The sequence below is a fragment of the Eurypyga helias genome, unplaced genomic scaffold, assembly GCF_000690775.1.
Source record: "Eurypyga helias isolate BGI_N326 unplaced genomic scaffold, ASM69077v1 scaffold7984, whole genome shotgun sequence".
In the NCBI taxonomy this organism is placed as follows: Eukaryota; Metazoa; Chordata; class Aves; order Eurypygiformes; family Eurypygidae; genus Eurypyga; species Eurypyga helias.
Genome location: NW_010244265.1, coordinates 7,212 through 27,364, shown reverse-complemented (window position 1 = coordinate 27,364; position 20,153 = coordinate 7,212). Strand labels below are relative to the sequence as shown.

At 40.4% G+C, this 20,153-nt stretch overlaps 1 protein-coding gene across 1 annotated transcript in view; it reads left to right on the top strand.

The window, feature by feature from the left end:
* The window catches only part of PBRM1 (polybromo 1), a gene marked incomplete at its 5' end in the record, with an annotated part of 39,378 nt that extends 19,603 nt beyond the window's left edge, over positions 1-19,775 (top strand). The window contains 10 exons of the mRNA XM_010149686.1: positions 317-462; positions 782-939; positions 1,604-1,787; positions 2,993-3,203; positions 7,070-7,271; positions 11,119-11,277; positions 14,977-15,132; positions 17,500-17,570; positions 18,752-18,968; positions 19,270-19,775. Of these exons, the coding sequence (XP_010147988.1) occupies positions 317-462; positions 782-939; positions 1,604-1,787; positions 2,993-3,203; positions 7,070-7,271; positions 11,119-11,277; positions 14,977-15,132; positions 17,500-17,570; positions 18,752-18,968; positions 19,270-19,442 (1,677 nt within the window). The remainder of the gene's footprint in view (positions 1-316; positions 463-781; positions 940-1,603; positions 1,788-2,992; positions 3,204-7,069; positions 7,272-11,118; positions 11,278-14,976; positions 15,133-17,499; positions 17,571-18,751; positions 18,969-19,269) is intronic.
* Positions 19,776-20,153: the final 378 nt, after the last annotated feature.

The following is a 20,153-nucleotide window of genomic DNA, read 5'->3' as shown; positions in this document are numbered from 1 at the left end:
TAAGCTGACAAGGCGTGGCTTGGCCTGTTAACTTTGAAGCAGTAGAACAGAAAAGGACCTGTAGATCATTGTTCCAGCAATCAAATCTTGGTGAAATAGGAAAACTTGTGACATACATGGAGGGTTTCTTTGACTTTGCTATTTCACTTTTAAATTTCAAGACCCCTCACTTTACCATGAGCAGCTCTGTTTAGTGTTCACCTATTATCAGTAACATAAAGATGGAGCAAAGTCTTTTACTTGCACCTGGCATCTTTTTATGTATGTGTTTGGTTTTCCTCCTTCCACAAGTTTCTAAATGCATCTTCTTCTGCAGGACAAAGAAGATGTTCCCGTAGAAATGTCCAATGGAGAACCTGGTTGCCATTACTTCGAACAGCTCTGCTACAATGATATGTGGCTTAAGGTCGGGGACTGTGTCTTCATAAAATCACACGGGCTAGTGCGACCTCGGGTAGGAAGGTAGGCGCAACTTCTTTATTTGCAGTTTGTGCCTATAAAAATAACTTGGACAAAAGATGGGCTGGTTGCAAAAAGTATAAAAAAGGATGGGGAAAAAAATATTGTGAATTAAGCTAAATAGTACAAGCTCTTAACAGACTCAGGTGGAAGTTTAGCTACCTGTCAGGCTGAAAAGGTGACACAGTTGTACAGTTGGAATAGGCCATTCTTGTGTACTCATTTTTTACTGATAGTCTTGTTGCACAACCTAGTGCACCCGGCCGTCTCATTTAGGAGGGATGGCCTTTCATTTATGCCAGTGGTTTGGTTTTCTTCCCAGAATTGAAAAGATGTGGGTGCGAGATGGAGCTGCATATTTCTTTGGCCCAATATTTATACATCCTGAAGAAACTGAACATGAACCAACTAAAATGTTCTACAAGAAGGAAGTGTTTTTGAGTAATTTGGAAGAGACCTGTCCGATGAGTTGTATTTTGGGTAATTATTAACAACTTTAAATCCAATGGATGCTCTTTCTTTTCCTACACTGTCTGAAGTGATTTATAGCTATGTGTAGGCTTGATTCCAAGTATGGGGTGTTTTTTTCATACTGAGCCTGAGAGGAGAGGTTATTCAGTCCACTTCTAATGTGCATTCCTGTCTTTGGGACCTGTCATGAGAATTTTCACTATAAGGAAGCTTCCTTACAATAAGGGAATTATGTATATGGTATCAAAGTGAATGTTGTCTGCAGCCAGAGAACAGAAATCTTCGTTAATATCACTTATTAATGCAATTATTCCAGCATGCGTTAACCTGGAAAGTCAGTGCAGAAGGAGGCTGAAATTTGGTTTGTGGCATAAGGCGATGGCTGTGCGCTTTGTTTTGTAGTTACGATGCTGTGCCAACTGTAGTTAACTGATCATGAGGTTTTGTTATTTTGCAGGTTTCCTTGTTCTTTGAAAAAATCCAAAAGCTGCGTTAAGTTCCTCTAGGTTTCTCGTGTGGCGTTATTTAATAGGGATATCAATTGGTGTATTTTCCATAGTTGTGCCAAATAGTGGGAAATATCCAGAATTATGATTCTGACAGAAACTTGAGTTTCCGCAGCTGGTCAAATGTGTGCAAGTGTGGCTTCTTACCCAGCTCTTTTTTTCTGCAGGGAAGTGTGCGGTTCTGTCGTTCAAAGACTTCCTCTCCTGCAGACCAACAGAAATCTCCGAAAATGATGTTTTCCTGTGTGAGAGCCGCTACAATGAAAGTGACAAACAAATGAAGAAATTTAAAGGGCTGAAGAGATTTTCACTGTCTGCAAAAGTTGTAGATGATGAAATATACTATTTTAGGTATAAATGTGATGGGAATGTGGGGGTCACCTGAGCACTCTTCTGTACTGTGGTGAACTGAGCCTGGTTCAGCTAAGCCCCCACCCAGCCAGTTGCTCACTCCCCGGCAAGGGATGGAGGAGGGAATGAGAAGGGCAAAAGGATGAAAAACTCCTGAGTCCAGATAAAGACAGTTTAGTAAGTGAAGCAAAGCTGCACACAAACAAAGCAAAAAGGAATTAATTCACTACTTTCCATCGGCAGGCAGGTGTTTGGCCATTTCCTGGAAAGAAGCAGGGCTTCAGCACGCATAATGGTTACTTGGAAAGCACTATAACCCCAAATGGCCCCTCTTCCTCCTTTTTCCCAGCTTTTCTTGCTGAGCACCATTTAATGTGGTATGGAATACCACTTTGGTCAGGTTAGCTGTCCTGGTTGTCTCCCCTACAGCTTCTTGCCCACCTGGCCTACATCAGGGCTGAGTGGGAAGAAGAAAAGGCCTTGACGATGTGCCAGCGCTGTTCAGCAATAGCTGCAACATCCCTGTGTTATCACATTGTTGTGGTCACAGGTCCAGAACACAGCACCAAACAGGCTACTATCCAAAATTTAACTCCATACCAGCCAGACCCAGTACCTATATAAAAGTCATAGCTGTAGGAGATGAATCTTGACTAATAAAACTTTTGGAAAGAAGTCCAGATAAAATCAGTCTTTTCATGGTCTTAACATACCAGTGGGTGTTCTTTTTCTTCTGCTGGCTTTAGTAAAATTTATTACATTATCAGATTGGTAAATTCTCTTAGATGTCGTTAAAATATTTAAGTCCTCATTATGGATAATGAATAGCTTTCCAGTTGGTGAACATTGATATTAATAAAAATACTAAGTTCTAACTTAAGTAAAATATAAATTCTTAAGGAAGACGTGGTCTTAGCTGCCCTCTATTGCAGAAATGAAGTATTGGCTGCATTGAAATCCCCTTCAGCTCATTAAAAAAAAGAAAAAAATTCTTCAAACAAGTGACTGAAATGAAACACGGTCCACAGACAGTGATTTCTGCTCAGTGTTCTGAAAGGAAGCACCAGCACATCCTAAGTCATCATTGTTTCTGTGTTGTTTAGAGATAAAGGAAGAAAAGTTAGTTTTCTCTTCAAAAATACATGCTATCTCCAGTAAAATACGAGTGTATTCTCATCTGCTTTTTGTCTTCTTCCACCTTTCAGAAAACCCATCGTTCCTCAGAAGGAACCATCTCCACTGCTGGAAAAGAAGATTCAGCAGCTAGAAGCAAAATTCGCAGAGTTGGAAGGAGGTGATGAAGACATGGAAGAGATGGGAGAAGAGGAAGGTGATATGACTGAAACACCTTCTATGCCTCAGCTTCAGACCCCACTAGCTAGTGAGCTGGATATAATGCCTTATACTCCACCACAGGTAAGGATCTTCCTTGAGAAACCTTTAAACCTTTATATTCCGTATTCTTTCCCCAACACAAATAAACAAAGAAATAGTTACATTTTATCATATACATGGAAGGGATTTATGCTTAAGTTTACGAATCTATGGAATAAATCGCATGGAACAGTTTTGGCGTATCCAATATGATAACCAGGTGATAATATTCAAGTCCCTTGAAATATTTTTAAAGGAAATCATTTAGTTGAGGAATATCTAGGGTAGGTTTTTGTATGATACATGATTTCGAATTAGATTTTCTGTGACACTTGCTCAGAAATATCAGGTCTTTATATTAAATATAAAGTTGGGCTGTAAGGTTTTAATTGTAATTCTCAATTTACCTAACGCCCATTTGTAATCTTCCCCTTAAATTTTGGAAAAAGCTAGCATTTTGGGTGTTACGATTTTGCTACCTTTTTAGAAAATGCTATGTGCCATCCTCAAAGGAAAATAAAATCACTTTTTTAGTAGTAAGTTACCATTCTTACTTGGAAATGGGAACTTGTTGAAAATGTTAGAAGAAATGGATATCCTAGAAGCTTTAGTATTAATTTGCTGATAAATGTCTAGGAAGTAAAAGAGGAATCGTGTGGTTATATGCCACTTGAACGTAGCATGAGTCGTTGCTGCTGTTAATTGAGGCACTTTTGATCCCCTTTCCTCTCTTGCTGTGTTTCTTGCACACCCGGGTCTTTATGTAATGAAGTATTCAAGCAGGGTGAGGAACTGCTTTAACTGGAAATTTAACTAACCAAAAATGATTGTTTGCAACTGAATTAAACCCCTTATCTTTCTTACCGCATTGCCACATCCAAGCTAACGCCAGCATTAAAGAGGCAATGGGAATGACCTGCTGGGAACAGGAGGGACTTGGACACTTTTGTAACCAGCAGTGTGGATTTCTGCTGCGTCACATTGACTGTGAAGTGACAACCTCATGGGTAGCTGAGGAAAGGATGTGACCCCGAGCAGAAATAACAGTCTTTGGATGTCATGAAAAGGAGTTGATGAAAGGGGAAGCTTTAGCTTCGTTTGACTGGGATTTTTGCCATGTGGGCAGACCACCAAATGCATTTTCCTGTGCAAGGTTGTCTTGCTGCACGTTTTAATGTGCTGAATTTCCCAAGTAGCATGAAAACTCTTGCAGAGTATTACAAATAGAAAGTATGTTACCAGCTTCAACCGAATGGGATGCTAAGAATGGGAAGGTAACCTTTTATAAATCAAAAGATTACCATTGTTAAGCATGGCAGCTGCCAAAAGCAGTTGAAATAGGGATCGTTGGGCATTAAAGATGTCCTCAGACTGCTTTCTGCAGCATCCGCGGTCTCGTGATCTCCTTTGCTTTCCATTTTCTGCACAGCTGTGTTATGCTCAGATTCCCCTGAACTTTTATTTAAGTACTGACATATAATAGCTCTTTAAAAAGCCAGGTTGGTAGTTGGATTATTTTCTTAAATTGTTGGTAATGAAACAAAAAAACCCCAGAAATAAAACAAGTAAGGGAAACTGAAAAGGATCAATGCCAATGAATGCTACGAAGTGAATGATGATACAGAAGGGTCCTGACGGATCCTTCACTGCTGATTTGGAAAGAAAAGGCATGTTGTGTCTGAGCTGGCAGTCAGAGCACAATTTCACTGTGGTGGAGCGATAACTAACATGTAGTACAGAAATCAGCTTTCTTCTTCAGATAATCTGTTCCATTTATGTCCCTAGTGAAAAGTGTCTTTTTAAACAGAGCTCCTGGGTAAAAGGCATGTGGTTGCTTCATGTCCTCTTACACATATGGAATTTTATTTAAGAGCTATTAAGCCTCAGAATTTTTAGACTTTTTTTCTTGTGATACACCTAAATAGAACAGGAGTAAAGACAAGTCAATACATGGTGCTGTGGGGCTTGACGAATAGGTGGATGATGCTCTCCTGCTGCAGTTTGCTGTGAATCAAGTCGAACCTAAAAAAGATGTGCAACTTCACTGTTTGCTTTAGCAGTATGGCTGAGAAAAGGCATAAAAGGGCGTCCTGCTTTTTCTTATAACACATCTAAAACTGAATATGCAGTTATCTGACTCAAATGGAAATGATTCCGTTCATTTTAAAGTAGTTGTGTCAGAGATGTGAAAGAACAGAGGAACAAGAATTCTTAGGGTTTCTCAAAGTCCTGCTTGCCCTTCCAAAGTGATGGGTAGGCTTTTACATTAGATTGCTGTTATCAAAACTGTTTCAAGCACTATAAAGGCAAAACCAGCAAATAAACTTGTAACTATCTACATGCAGGTGTGTAAAAAGCCAAATATATCATTAGATTTTCCTGTTTCTGAATAGAGAACTCTCCATCTGCCAGTGTGGGCTTGCCTGAGAAGCCAGGATGAGTTGTACATGCCCTGTGCGTCATCTCAGAACCTGTGTGGAGTTTTCTTCCCTTCCTCCTTCTTAAAGACAAAGCTAAAAGACTTCCTCCAAAAAGACAAGTGTTTCCTTTAGATTCGTAATGAAAACATTCTGGGTAGATTGCCATTTGAAAACAATTGCAGTGATGTTTGGAGTAACATATGAGTATGTCTCAGTTTATCCAGTGCCTGGCTTAAGCTGACCAGCAAGACTTTTTAAGCATCTTGGTATCTCTGAAGCTTTCTCTTCAGCTGAGAGAAGAGTGTTGAACTGCAGGGCTCAAAGTGGCGAGTAGGAGGAGTTAGTAACATGGCCAGGATTTCAGGAAAGGAAGAAAATTGTTGCATACGTTTTTCTTTCCTTTTTATCCTACCAGGTATTTGGAAACAATTACACTTTTCAAGATCTGAGAAATTTTTAATGTTCAGGATACGAGAAGGGCCTTTTCAGGTTTTTGGTATGATGATATGTTTTTGGGCCTTGTAGGGTGAATTTTGGGTGGGTGAACTGTGGGTGAATTTTGGTCTCCTGTAACAAATATAGGTTGAAGGATCCTTCAAAACAGGGGTTCCAGGTGTATCAGTGGTATCTCAGTGGTTCCAGGTATCTCAGTGGTTCTCAGAACAGGTTAAATCTTTTGTTGGCTGGAAACATCAAGGATCTCTCAACTGGTGGGAAAGCAAAAGAGGAAAATTTTTGTTACCCATCAAAACACAGAATATGATGTGAGTGTGTTGTACAGGTAAAATGATCAGCAAAACTGGGCTTTGGGCTTTTCAGGGAGAAACGGCTACTGAAATAATGGGAGTGAATACAAGAGAGAAATTCTGGCAGGCAAAATAGAGAGCATTTAGAGACGTGAAAAGTGGAAGATGGAGCCAGGGAGGGGAGGGGTTGCAAAGACCGAGGAGGAAATGGAGAAGCATTTCCCTAAAATGTGCAATGACAAATCAAACATTTTACTCAATTTGTTTTGACAATATTTCTGAAGAGCATACAAGTACTTTTATTCTCTTCTGTCCTTCCCAATAGTCACTTATTTGCTACTCAGCCTTTCTTAGCCTTCTCATTCAGTTTGGAATGATTTTAGCTGATAGTAAAATAGTAAGTGTTCTGCGTTGTCTTACTGAATTTTTTGAAGCTCGGTTATAAAGGTGGTGTTATGTCTGGAGGGGCTGAAAAGCATCAGGACATGGTGGGATCTTGGGGTTGGTTGTCAGAGTTGTTTTTTTCTCCTGCGTACTTTTCAGAAGCGTGTGCGTATGCTCTTGCCATGCATCAGTAGATACAGTCTCTATTCAGGGGCTGTAAGGTTGGATGGACCTTGTGCAAATACGTTCAAAAGAAATGTAGGAATATTCTAAAATACTGTTTCTTACAGCTTTGAATTCTGTATGTCAAGAAGGTTCTCTTTTGTACGCTTGTGGTCATAACTGCCTTTTCTCACAGTCCACTCCCAAGTCTGTTAAGGGCAGCACCAAGAAGGAGGGATCAAAAAGGAAGATCAACATGAGTGGGTACATCTTATTTAGCAGCGAGATGAGAGCTGTGATTAAAGCTCAGCACCCAGACTACTCCTTTGGAGAGCTCAGCAGGCTTGTAGGAACTGAATGGAGAAACTTGGAAGCAACAAAGAAAGCTGAATATGAAGGTAAATAAAAACTAAGATGCTAAACTCTTTTCTGCTTTTTTTTTCCTTTCTCAACGCGTTCATTACTGTAACTCAGGTGACAGGTTTAATAAAAGAAGGTATTTATGTTTGTGTTCTGGATGTACCTTAAAGAGAAGCTCATATTGAGAGATGAGTGAAGAGGAGCAAAGAGCATATTTAAGTTAGGTAGTGCGTAACTGATAATTTAAATGTCTTTGCCACAAATGAACAAAGACCAAGAAAATGGGGACAACTTAGAAGTAAAGGGGCATGAAGCCCCTGGGCTGGAAGTCAGGTGAAAAAATGGTTTGTGAAAGTTTCCTTAAAGGAGGACTGAGGGGAGTTTTGGACAAAAAGCTCTTCAGAGCTGTAGCGGCAGGTAAGAAGGCTTATAGTGAAGTGGGAAGACGTTCTTTGATTAACAGTACTTAGAGTTCTAAAAAGCTTTGGTAGAATATAATAAAGGATATAGATTTTGTTGGGGTACTGTAAACATTGTTCATTCTCAGCATTAATCAACTATTGTAACTGATTTTGTTGAGAGATTTCATATCCTGAAGTAGGTCTAGGAGTGTTTCATAGGCATGAGATACTTTAGACCTTTCTTTCTCTCTTTCTCTCTTTCTTTCTTCCTTTCCTACTGATACTGATCATTGTGTTTCAACTTTATCTGATTAAAATTAAAATGTAATTGATCCTTAACAGCAGGCTCTTACCCAAGCCAAATACATTGGCTTTACATCCGTAGTTACTACTCTAGTTAATAAGATGTCAACACTTCCATTATAAAACCCATTCATTTTAAGCAACTGTTGCAATTTTATTGAAAGAAAATGCAATTTTGGAGAAGACAGTTTCAACACCCTAGAAAGTCATTGTTCAATTAAGTTATAACTTTGCTTTGTTAAAAATAACTTTTGATAGGTTTTCTGCATACTCATAGCCTAAAGGCAGCTTTGATCTTCAACCTAGAAGTTTGCATGCTATTACTTTCCACCCTCAGCTGTCTGTCCTTTCCAAATTTCCAGTAGTACCTCTTTCCAGTTCTGAGGAGTAATATAGCACCCCTCGGCTGCGTGCAAGTTTTCTTTGCAAACGCTATGAAGGGAAATGGTAATGCACTTTCTTTGTGAAAGTACTGCGGCCTTACTTTTTCCTGGTTTAGTTTGCTTTTACACCCTTCTAGGTGTGCGTGGTACCTTTTTATTGACAGGTCCCTCCTTGCAGCCTAGTTCTGAAGCAGTAGGGTGGCTAAGGTGTCATCGCTTCCAAGCTTAGTGCAGCTTGATGTCCTGCACTTCTGCAGGAAGGCATAGCTGTAACGTACTGGTAGCAACAGTGTCCGTCCACTGGGTTAATTATTGCCTAAGTGCTTCCATTTTAATCCTCTTTCTCTCTTAAAATTTTCCAAAGCCTTTGTGTTTTGGGCTGCAGTTTCTGTGTCTTGGTGTCTGCCCAGAACTGGACCTACTTTTATTTATTTTTGAAGGGTTGGGATGGGATTGCAAAGTGTCCAAACTGTGTTTGCTTACCATGTGTGAAGGGAGAGAAACTCCTCCCTTCCCACTGTGACAAGTCAAAATTCATGTGCTCTCTGGGGTGGATGCGCCCCAGGGAGCAGGGAACAGGCATGCTTCAAGTGTCAAAGTGCCTTTCCGTGTTCTGGTGAAAAGCAGTTTGCATTTTAAATCTGTTTTGGATCACTGAAAATTTCATTTGGTGTATGTGCAGGGTAATAATTGGGGTTTTTTTAGCAATAGTTGGGCAAAGAACAGGCTGCATTGGAAATGCCCGCATGGCTAACTGCACTGTAAAAACTCCTCAAAAGAAAAGAAAATAAATAACACGAGATTGAGGCAAAGGCCTCTTTTAAGGAAAATCTCTGTTCAAAGCAGAAGGGCTCTTTCCTCTGTCTTGAGATGTGTTGGAAATGTTGTTTGAATGATTTCAAGTCCTGGCCTAAACAAGTTGGGTTTGGTGTTGAGTATTAAGGCGAATGCTCGAGGCTGAACTATTTGGTACCTGCTACGGTTCCCTTTGGCACTGTTTCATCTATTAGTTCCGTGGCAGTCATGGCATGGATAGAGATGAGGTAAAACTCAAGTACTCTCCTTTGTCAGATTCTTTTTCAAAGGTCAGCACTTCGACATCTGATAAAAATTAACACATAAAATAATTTCTCTTTCATCAGCGTCTCCAGAACTTTTGCTTTTGTCTGATCTTATGGGTTTTTTAGCTGGCCAAAAGTAGGTGTGAGTCAGAACAGCAGCTTCATCTTTTCCCCAAATGCTTGCTCTGCTCTGAAGAGGATTCTCTCGTTTTTCCACTTCAGGATCTAACTTTAAATGTCTTGTGTATTTTGTGCTCAATCCCGTATGAGCTGCCTGTAGAAAACTTAAGAGTTTCTGTGCGTTGTCATCTCTTCCTGGAAGGACAGAAGTGAAAAGAAAGGAAGGAAATGCCTTTGGAAATTAAACTGGTCTTTCAGTGTATGGACATAGTGCTAGAAGTGCAACAAACAGATCCGGCAGGAGACGAATGATAGATGTTTGAAGTCATATACTAGAGAAGATGAGTAACGTTGACAGGGTGCATAACTTAATCTCCTTGATGAACTGCTTCTTCACCTTGGTTTGATAGGGAACCTTGATTGCACTTTTCATCTTTGACTGCTGCAAGAGTACTTCTAGCCCTGCGTTCACTGTTGTTAAAATTTGCTGGAGTTGTATGCTGCATTCATTTATTCTTTGTTGTTCCTCGTTGCGTCAGTCAGATCCAACGTTCAGAGTAAACAAATCAGCAACGTGCATGCCCCCAAAGCACCTGGAGTGGGCATTTGGTATATCTCCTTTTTCTGTTTGTTTGGGGTTGTTTTGGTTTTTGATTTTTTGTTATTTTTTTTCTTTCTTCTTCCCATGACCCTTTGCCTTTCCCTTAATATAAATTTGTCCTCTGGTCAGACTCCCCTGCAGTAGATCTTTTGTTCTTGCAGTCACAGTGAGAAACTTGATTGAGATAATGACCAGATTCATCGTACAAAGGACACACATGACCTCCAGTGAGCAGCACAATGTGAGTTAGACATCTTCAGCAAAAAAAAAAAAAAAAAAGGAAATAATAGCTCAAAGGGGACCAAAATGGGGAAAACGACAGAAGGAGGCAGAAAATATTTTTCATTCATCAAACTGCTGCTTGTTATGTTCCGAACACTAAGGACCTACCTACACTAGGGAAACTTTGCAAATGCTTCCCAACTTTGCCACCATTTTTCGGCTCCATCAGTAGTGAAATAAACGGGGAGCCCAAGAATGAATGGGCCGCCAGCTGGCACTGCTGTCTGCTCCTTGCATCTTACTCCAGGGCACCTCTGATGGACACGGTGCTTAGCCATGCCCGCAGCAGCGGGTAGCAGGTCTACCCAGAGCTGCCAGCCCTGGCTGTAACTGGTTTAGCTGAGCCAGTGGTGTCAAAAGAGGGAACATTTTGCCATGTTTTCCTAGTGCGGACTGAGCCTAGTGTTGGACTGCTGCTTCATGTTGGTAACACTGGTGTTATTATCAAATTTGTTCCTTGACTTTTTAAATTTTTATTTTATTATTTATTTTATTTTTTCTTTATTTTTTTAAGAAAAATATAAAACTTTGTGGAATATTTTTCATGAAAGGTTCTCTAAAAGTCTTAGCTGCAGCCACATGAAATCAAATCATATGCCGTATAAAACGATTCATCTGTTCTACTTTATATGACTAAACTATGCCAGTGTTTGACTAGTCCTTTTTAATGAACAGATAATATTTTGAAATTCTGGGTTACAAAACAGAACTGAAAATCTAAAATACTTTTACAGAGCGGGCAGCTAAAGTTGCTGAGCAGCAGGAGAGAGAGCGAGCAGCACAGCAGCAGAATTCCTCCCCCCGGGCAGGCACTCCTGTCGGGGCTCTTATGGGGGTGGTGCCGCCACCAACACCAATGGGAATGCTCAATCAGCAGTTGACACCTGTTGCAGGTAAAACGTAGGAGCTATGACCATTTTTTCCTCATCCACTATATCAACCCCCTTCATAACTCTGAACACTCTCTTGGGTCACTTTGTTCTTACAGAAGAAAAAGCTCAACCTCTTCAGTCTTTCTCATGATGAGTAGACGTTAACTGCAGCAGTAACTTGCTCCAGTAGCGAGTAACCTGTTTGAAAATGCAGGGAGTGAGGGTTCTCCTGGTGCGGTGGTCCTGTTCTGTCTGTGCAGTCGTGTTTACTCACTCTACTTTGCAGACTTCGTGTTTAGCCTTGCTGTGGCAGGAGGGGAGTGAGCTAAATACTCTGCTAGTGCATGCAGCATCCGTGGAAGTGGTGAAGTAGGAGGCAGATTTCTTTTTTTTTTTTAATTATTGTCAGGAAGGTGAGAGGCAAACAGACAATCCGAACCACAGTTTAAATTCAAGCAGAAGCTTTACAGAATTGCTGATTGGCACTGGTAAGCAGAGCAGACTAGGATCTAGAGCCATTGCAGAAACAAATATGAAATGCCAACATTGCCGGCCTCATCGGGTGATTTTCAGAATAGAACTGAGCTTGGAGAACTCTTCCACGAGGTCCCTGTTGCTGGGTGTTGTGCTTATTTACCAGTTGTAATCTGACCTGAGTTTGTCAGGAGTGTGCTCAGAGTATGTATTTTCAGGATCAGATCTGAAGAGTGTAGTCCACTGGAGATTCTTGTATGGGAATCAGCCATACATCAGTGAGAATATGTATTAGGTAGGACCTAATAAGTTGTTTTCCTTCCCCATTTCTAATTAAAATCATTAAATTACTTCAGCCAAGGTCAAAAGAGGGCTGAGTAGGCAGAAATGAGTATTTGGAGGGTTTTGGGTTTTTTTTCTGGGTTGGTTTTTTGGTGGTGTTTTTTTTTTTTTCTTTTACTTAAGGCATTCCAATTATTCCATTTAGTTTTTGTCATTTTTCTTTTCTGCCTTACAGGCTGTGGCAATGTGTAGAGCTGACAGCCTGAAGCGGTTTTCATCACAGTCTCTAAATCCCTTTTCACTCAATAGGCTGCATGGATATTTAAACTGAAGGCACATTCCTTATTTAGCTCATGGTCTCCAGATTACAGGGCATTTGTGTACACTCAGTTGCCTTTTTTTTTTTCCCCACTTGGTTGTTGATAATTTTCCTCTGAACTGTTTGCAGTCAGTGTGTGTTTTGTGTGCATACATGTATCTGTGCATATGTTAAGAAAGGGAGTTCTCCAGTGCTGATCTTTTTTGTGAGTAACCTGCTTCAATCTAGAATATGTAGAAACATCATCCTCTTGTGGTTGTGTTGCTTGATTTGGTTCTTGGTTTTTTGGCATGGAGTCACTTTTCCAGTTTTTTGGAGGTGGGTGTTGATGGGCCTTCCTGCTAACACGTTCTGAAAACTTCTCCACAAATGTGCATTCTGCAAACCACAGGTGCTGACTTACTTCCTGGCAGCCTCCTCAAAAGCAAAGCAGTGTTTAAGGCCATCATCTTATTCAAACGGTTAGACATTCAAGTCTCTTCACTTTGGCAGTGTGAAATACTTCCTTAAAGTGGATGATCAAGTGGATCTTTTTAAACTCTTCCTATTTTTGTGGCCCTTTTGAAAAAAAGAGTCTTTCATCTTTTAGTTTCCACAAGTCTTACTTAGAAGTATCTTATTCCTTTGAGACCTCTTTCACATCCTCCTCCATCATTTGATTGCTTTTCTTGAGTTCAGAGAACTTCTTTATGGCCCATGGGTCCAAGAAATCTGGATGCCTTCTGAGATGCATTTCTCTTAGTGCGCAGTGCTCTAGTTTCTTGTAAATTTAGGCATTACAAAAGTTTACATATGTAACCTTACATTATTGTAGTGAGAAAGGGGAGAATAAGTAATCTGAAAGACATAAATCACAGCTGTGGGAGCTGGAAATAGATTGCCCATGTTTACTAGTTTAAAATCCAAGTGGTAACTCATACGTGGCTGCTCTGATTTCTTACGGAGACTTGACGACAGGGTTATTAATCCAGCCAGTTGTTGAGTGACTATTTTATTTGGAAATGTAGAAATGAGCTTTCATGATGGATAAATACGGGTTTGTTTCATTGGAGGTTTTTGTTTTATTTTGATTTGTTTGTCCTAAAGTGTCAGAAGTGTGTGTAAATGCGTTGGAGATGTGATTGTGGCTTGGGTGCACTGGAAGGATGAGGTGGGAGCTACAGTGAAAGCCCTTTATCCTAAGGATGTTTTGTTGTCTTTCTTTAGTTTTTCTATTACAAATACAGATCTCACTATGTTAATAAAGAGGTACAGGTGAGCTCCAGTTATTTGAAATAGGTACCTGAGACCCATTTAATGTGTCAATTTAGGTATCCTGTGGAAAATGAAGGCTTGAGGGAGATCAGTTCTTTATTTTCTTCTTGTTTGCCCCACATAAAGCTTTTGCAATGCCAGGTTTCTCGCCATTGTAACTGTTCCTGAGGAAGTGGAAAATTCAGCTAGTATTTTAGATCTGCTTGATCTGTTTCGGTCCTGAGCTCAGCTTTGTTTTCAGTCAGAGCTGGTGTGAGGTTTTGGCTGGTCTTACTCTAGAAATCCCTGTTCTGAAAGTTTATTTTATGAGTTACTAGGGAGTGTGGCAAAGACTCAGTAGGTGGTTTCTTGGAACAGACTATAGAAGCCCCAGAAACTATGCATTTCTAAACTTACCATCTCTACAGACTTGCTTCTGTCCTTTGTCATCTTTTCATTGTCTTTCCAACACCTTTCCTTGGTTACCTGGCAACGCATGCATTTGAATTAAAAAGCCTAGGCAGGAGCAGGTTATGTTCCAGGACATAACAAACACAGTGCAGTTATATTGGGTAAGCTCACCTGGTGAGTAGCAACAAACCTGATCCAAAACCAGAAAAACCTCTATGTTTTCTTCCCTCACATGCAGTAAAACTGAAGTTACGAGCAGCAACGCATTGTCGTATCATTGGTTTTCCTGTAAAGACACCTTGAAAACGTTGTCAGTCCAACTCGGGGGGGACTGCAGGGGCTCTTTCAAAGTCCTTTTACTTGGGTCTAGCGCTAAGCCACTGCAGCCCAGCACATCCAGTGCTGTCAGGTTTAAAATTGGCGTTTCTTCCCTAGTTTATACTGGAGTTGGTTTAATAAAAACCGTCCCTGTCGCTACTGTTAAAGTATGCAAATGTTGTAGGGCTTTTGTGTGTTAATTTTGCCTATCCTCTGCAGAAAAATATATAGGGTTTTATTTTGTTCCAGTTGAGTTTGGACTCCGAGGTAGCCCACAAAGCAGGGCTGTGTGGAGCTTGTGTAGTTAGTGTTGTGTTGGTAATCTGTATGCAGATGGCAAAGCTTTGAGCTGTATTAAAATTGCTTGCGTTAGTAACATTTAATTGTGGCTGAATTTATTCCTTGTGTTAACGTATGTGAATATTCAGCATTTATTGCCCCATGAGAAACGTACAAATACACTAAACACTAATTCATCGAAAGTACAGTGTTTCATATTTATGTCTTTTTTATTTTTAATTTTAATTCATTTTTGCAAGATACTAATTGTAGTATCGTCTTGCTGTACTAAAGGTGCTTTTTTCTTTTTTTTTTTTTTTTGTTTTGTGGATAGTGCATGTCTTACTGTGTAGATCATATTGCATGTTATTGATGCATGTTTGAAATTTGTTGTGTCCTTCAAGGCATGATAAGTGGCTATCCACCGGTGCTGCCACCTTTGCAGGGCCCAGTTGATGGCATTGTTAGCATGGGCAGCATGCAGCCACTTCACCCAGGGGTGCCCCCACCCCACCAACTTCCGCCAGGTATGCCAGGCATCCCAGGCATCCCACCACCGGGTAAGAATGTCATCCTCATTCGCTCCTTATTTCATTTTCGTGTGTTTAACCGGTTGTGACCGAAGTTACCGGCAGCTTGTGTTGGTCATAGCTTTTGTTTCTGGTCATTGCAGGTTTGTTTAACTGCAGCACACACAATGTACTGCTGAATATATGAGCTGTATGGAAAACACTGACAGAACAGCAAGCCCAGTAACCCAGCAGGGAAAAGTTACTGGAGAAATGTGATGCTGCTCCAGCAGCAGTTTTGCTCCAGCCAAAAAACTGACAATTGTGCTCGAGTTATCAGAGGTCTGAAAAGCTGAAATCAGCCTAATTGTATCCTTACGTCATTGGTCATTTCAACAGCATCTTCCTGCTCCTCCTTTTCTTATTTAAAGTGGGCTTATAAATGAAATTTATTGTACTCCATCCTTACCAAACTCTTCTTCAGTATGTTAATGTATAGACTGCACTTAAATGAGTCTGGTCATGTAAGACCCCTTGGCCACTGCGGCACTGAGAGGTGCTATTGTAAAACAGTGTTCAGATTAAACCTTGATAGAACAGTAACTGGAAACATTTGGGGATAAGGTGAGCTCCGTATACTATTTTGAATTGATTTTTGAGAGTGTACCTAATACATATTTTCTGAGGTTTTTGCCACTGATGAGAAGTGAGGCTGGATGAAACAAACATTTTTTGCAGTGTTAATGCCATTAACGTGTGCCCATTATGGGAAAATATGTTCATCTGCCCTCTGGATCCTGCTTTGTGCTGATTCTTTCAGTTTTTACCTCTGATAACTCATGTGCCTACTTAAAAGATGCGCATCCCATATGTTCAGCAGTTAAACAAGCTGTGGACAAAAGTGGTCTTGTTTGCCTCCCCTACCCACTTGCAGCTGTGTTTATCAGCTCTATTAAGACTTTATCTGTATGTACATTGTTTGGGGGTTTTTTGTTTGTTTGCTTGTTTTCTTTTTAAAAAACATCCATCAGCATTAGGTGTGCAGCTTGCAGCTTTGCTGGTGTGTCAGACTCACCATGGTATCACGTAGAGGGAGTAGAACAGCAGTGTGCCTGTGAGCCTGTCTCTGACTCACCATGGCAGTGACGTACAAATGTTTGGGAGGTGAATCCAGGACAATGCATGTCTTTTTAAAGAGTTTTTCCTACTGGTGAAGTGGACTGTGTGTATGGTGTTTAAAACTGAGAAGATAGGGATTTAGGGAAAAAGTAATGCCTGGGAATGGAGGACCACACCTGAAGTGGTGCAAAATCGGGCTGGGTGAGCTAAGGGTGAAGCCATGTGCTGATGCTGGAGAGGTGAGGGTGCCCTCCTCCAGACCTCTTCATTTTGTACCAAAAAAAATCCGTGCCATATTCCACAACTTGTATTACCAGTGTTTTCCCAACTCCTGACTTGCTGTTAGTACAGGTGCCTTGAAAATGGGCGCTGCCATCAAATGGAAAATGCATTTGAAATATGCTTTAGTCTGCGAAATGCAGAGGCACATCTCATGATCACCGATACAGAAATCTGCATGCAGCTTAAACCCTCAGGGAGAGAAGTTAGTTTGCAGCTTTTCTGACGAATGAATATGAGAAGTGACATAAACAGAAAGAAAAGCAGCAGCAGGCATAACTTTCATTTTTTCAGACCAAGGCATCTGTATGTAAAATATAAGAACCGCATGATTCTCACTTAGATTTGTAAATTTTTGTATGGAAGACTGACACAGGTGTTACGTGCTGCACTCTGCAATAGGGAAAAGCCTCAGTATGTCTGAGAAAAGCTAACAGGTTTTGGGGTTTTCTGAAATTTATTTCAAATGTTCATCAGTCTTGTATATGAGACTGTTGAAGCTGAACCTGCAAGTTGTGTTTTATGTTAGTGAGATCTGACAGAATTTGTGCAATGGCTTGGGTTTCCTCCTGCTGTGAAATGTATTTTATAAAAATGAACGCGAGGAAATGCTCAATATGGCTAAAGCAAATCAGCATTTCCTGTCTTAAAGGATTCCAGGAAGATCCTGTCAAGAAAAAAGTGTATATTATAAAACTAAAAGATTTAGTCAGGCAATCACTAATTAACATGAAAATACCTGAAAACCAAAAATTATCCACTTTGCATTTCTTTAATTAAAGTAATTCAACAGGCCACATATCAATGTTTGGTAGTTGTCATGCTGGCTTTTCTGTTATTCAGAAACTTCTGAAGTGTTGTTTTTGTTAGTGGGGGTAAGGGGAATATTTGAGTGTTGTACATCTGCTTAAAATAACTGTGAGCAATGATATCAGAGTATCAGTTTTTACTATAGAAGACCGAAGAGGTATTTGTCACTGCTCTGAAATAAGACTAATTATTTTATATTCTGGAATATAGGTGTTATAGGCCAAAATGTGTCCCCCATGGTAGGCACTCCAGCACCCGGAGCAAGTCCTTTTGGGCAGCAGGTGAGTCATTGTTGTATTGTTAATGAGGCTCTAAGGCTTTGAATAACATTTAAACAACATCTTAGGGATGCACATAGCCTTTCCCAGGAAGAACATAAACCAAATAGGTGTTTAGAACCAGTTCCTGTCTTATACACATTCTGAGCACGTGTGTTTCTTGGTTGAATTATTAGACTAATTTGGTTCTGTCCAGTGGGAAAACTTCTGCGGTACAAGAAAGTGCTCTGTTTTGTTTTGTTTTCCTTCCACTAAACTGAGTCATTTCAACACCCTGTTAAACTGCGGCTAGTTTAGATTTTGCACACCTTTTTTTTTTGGTGGTGCCGAGAGGATGCTGTCCCCTTTCTCAGCCGGCGATGGGTGTTTGCTCCCATATTTGACGAGCTGACAAAGCAGATGTTCATTGGCAGTTCAGAATTTGTGATTTTGGATAACAGCGATGATCAGGTGTTCCTTCTCGGTGATTAATACAGATGAAGTGTTCAGCACATTTCCAATTTTGTTGAGTAAATTTTTGCATCATAAAGAGAAATGTGATTTTTGGCTAGAGGGTGTAAAGAAAACCAGAAGTTGAGTGAGAAAGTAGTAAAACGTGTGTGTCATGACACTGAGTTATTCCAGACCACAGGGTAGTTCTCAGTACTGCCACTTAATCACTGTTGGGAATTCTTCTGCTTGGCTGAGATTTATTTGTGTACCTGCGATTTTTGCCTGACAGCGATGAGCATTTATTCTGTGGAAGTACCCCAGTCGTTCAAGGATCTGGGTCAATTTGGATTAGGTGTTTTAGAGATAAACCCTGCATTTCACTGACCCCATGGTTTATGACCAAATTAGAGAAAACATGCAATAAAAAGGGGGCGAAAGGATTTATTAAGGCTAATAGGAAGGAGGAAAAATGGTGATAGTAATCAGAATACGTTTACATAGATTAGAAATATGAACAATCGTTGTCTGTTAAATATGAATGTGGTTTGTTTGTCCTTTTTCCTTTTGTGCATCTTCATGATCCCAACAGATAGCCCTGGCTGAAGCGAGTGTCTTCCAGGGAGATTTCCTTACGCCCTTGCTCATAACTTGTTTTGAAACTCCATTGTATGCGAATGACCTCATGTACAGATGTGAAGCAGCTTCCCTGCAGTTCCCCCAGATGTGATCTCTCCATCACTTTGTCATTGCAGATAGGAATCCTTGGCCCGCCGGGACAGCAGGCTCCCCCTCCGTATCCGGGCCAGAGCCCAGCAAGTCAGCCAGTTATGCAGCAGCCCACAACTCCCATGTTCGTCTCCCCTCCACCAAAGACACAGAGGCTTCTTCATTCTGAAGCCTATCTGAAATACATCGAGGGGCTCAGTGCTGAATCAAATAGTATTAGCAAGTGGGACCAGACCCTTGCAGGTAAGGCTTTTGATACAGAGTGGGATGTTTCCAGATGGAATGCACTGCTCTGTAACCATTAATATTTTTTGCTTTTATAAAAAATGCTAGATCTTACTTAAAAAGATGTACAAACGAATCAACAGATTGGGAATACACGTAATCAGTAGGCTAATTCCATCGATGTAAAAATCTAAGAATCAGTTGTATGGGCTTAAATACTAGGGGTAAAAGTTACACTGCAGAGTTACATTCCCCTTTCCCTAGAAAAATTGTGAATGTCAAAGCCAGTAGATAATTGGACCATTTCTTGACCTTCCAGCACGAAGACGAGATGTCCACTTATCAAAGGAACAGGAGAGCCGACTCCCTTCGCACTGGTTGAAAAGTAAAGGGGCTCATACCACAATGGCCGATGCGTTATGGCGTCTGCGAGACTTGATGCTACGAGACACCCTTAATATCCGTCAGGCATACAACATAGAAAATGTTTAGTTGCATAACTGCTTCTTTCTTTGATACTGGCATATAAGGAGTTTTGTGGAACAATAGCTGTTTTAGTTACTGGGTGGGGAGAGATAACCAACAATAATTTGTATTGCATTTTACTGTACATTGCAAGACCATTTTTATATAAGGACACTTTTAATAAGCATATTTCACTTTTTGTTATATTAAGTTGACTTTATCAAATACACGGATTTTTGCATATGTTTCCTTTGTTTGAAAGGCGATTTCATAATGGGTTAAGTGTAGTCAAGGATTCATCTTTCTTATACTTTATTGCTGAGAATCTGATGCCATTGTTTTTATATAAAAGAAGAAAAAAGAAAACAAAGTATTTACAGATTGGTACAATGGAATGTGAAATTAGTCATAGTTTACATCTTAGAAGAATGTGTGTACATGTGGTTGTGTGTGCTAGCCACTTCCAGCAGAAATCTCACTTGGATGTGATCCTCCTTCTAAGGGAGGATCTCTTAGAAGAAGCTGAAGGTAAGATGTGCACTGAAGCTAAGGGAAAAAAATGACATTTCAAGTCAATATGGAGGCAGCTGAGTGGGCCACAGCAATCATGGAAGTGCTAGTGTGGACGGGACAAGGCTGTCTTGACCACTAATGTTGTCCATTCCTGTCCAGTTAATTAATTGTGTAGCCAAGGCCATTGTGATCCTATATCAGTAACAGAATACACGTGCTGACGTG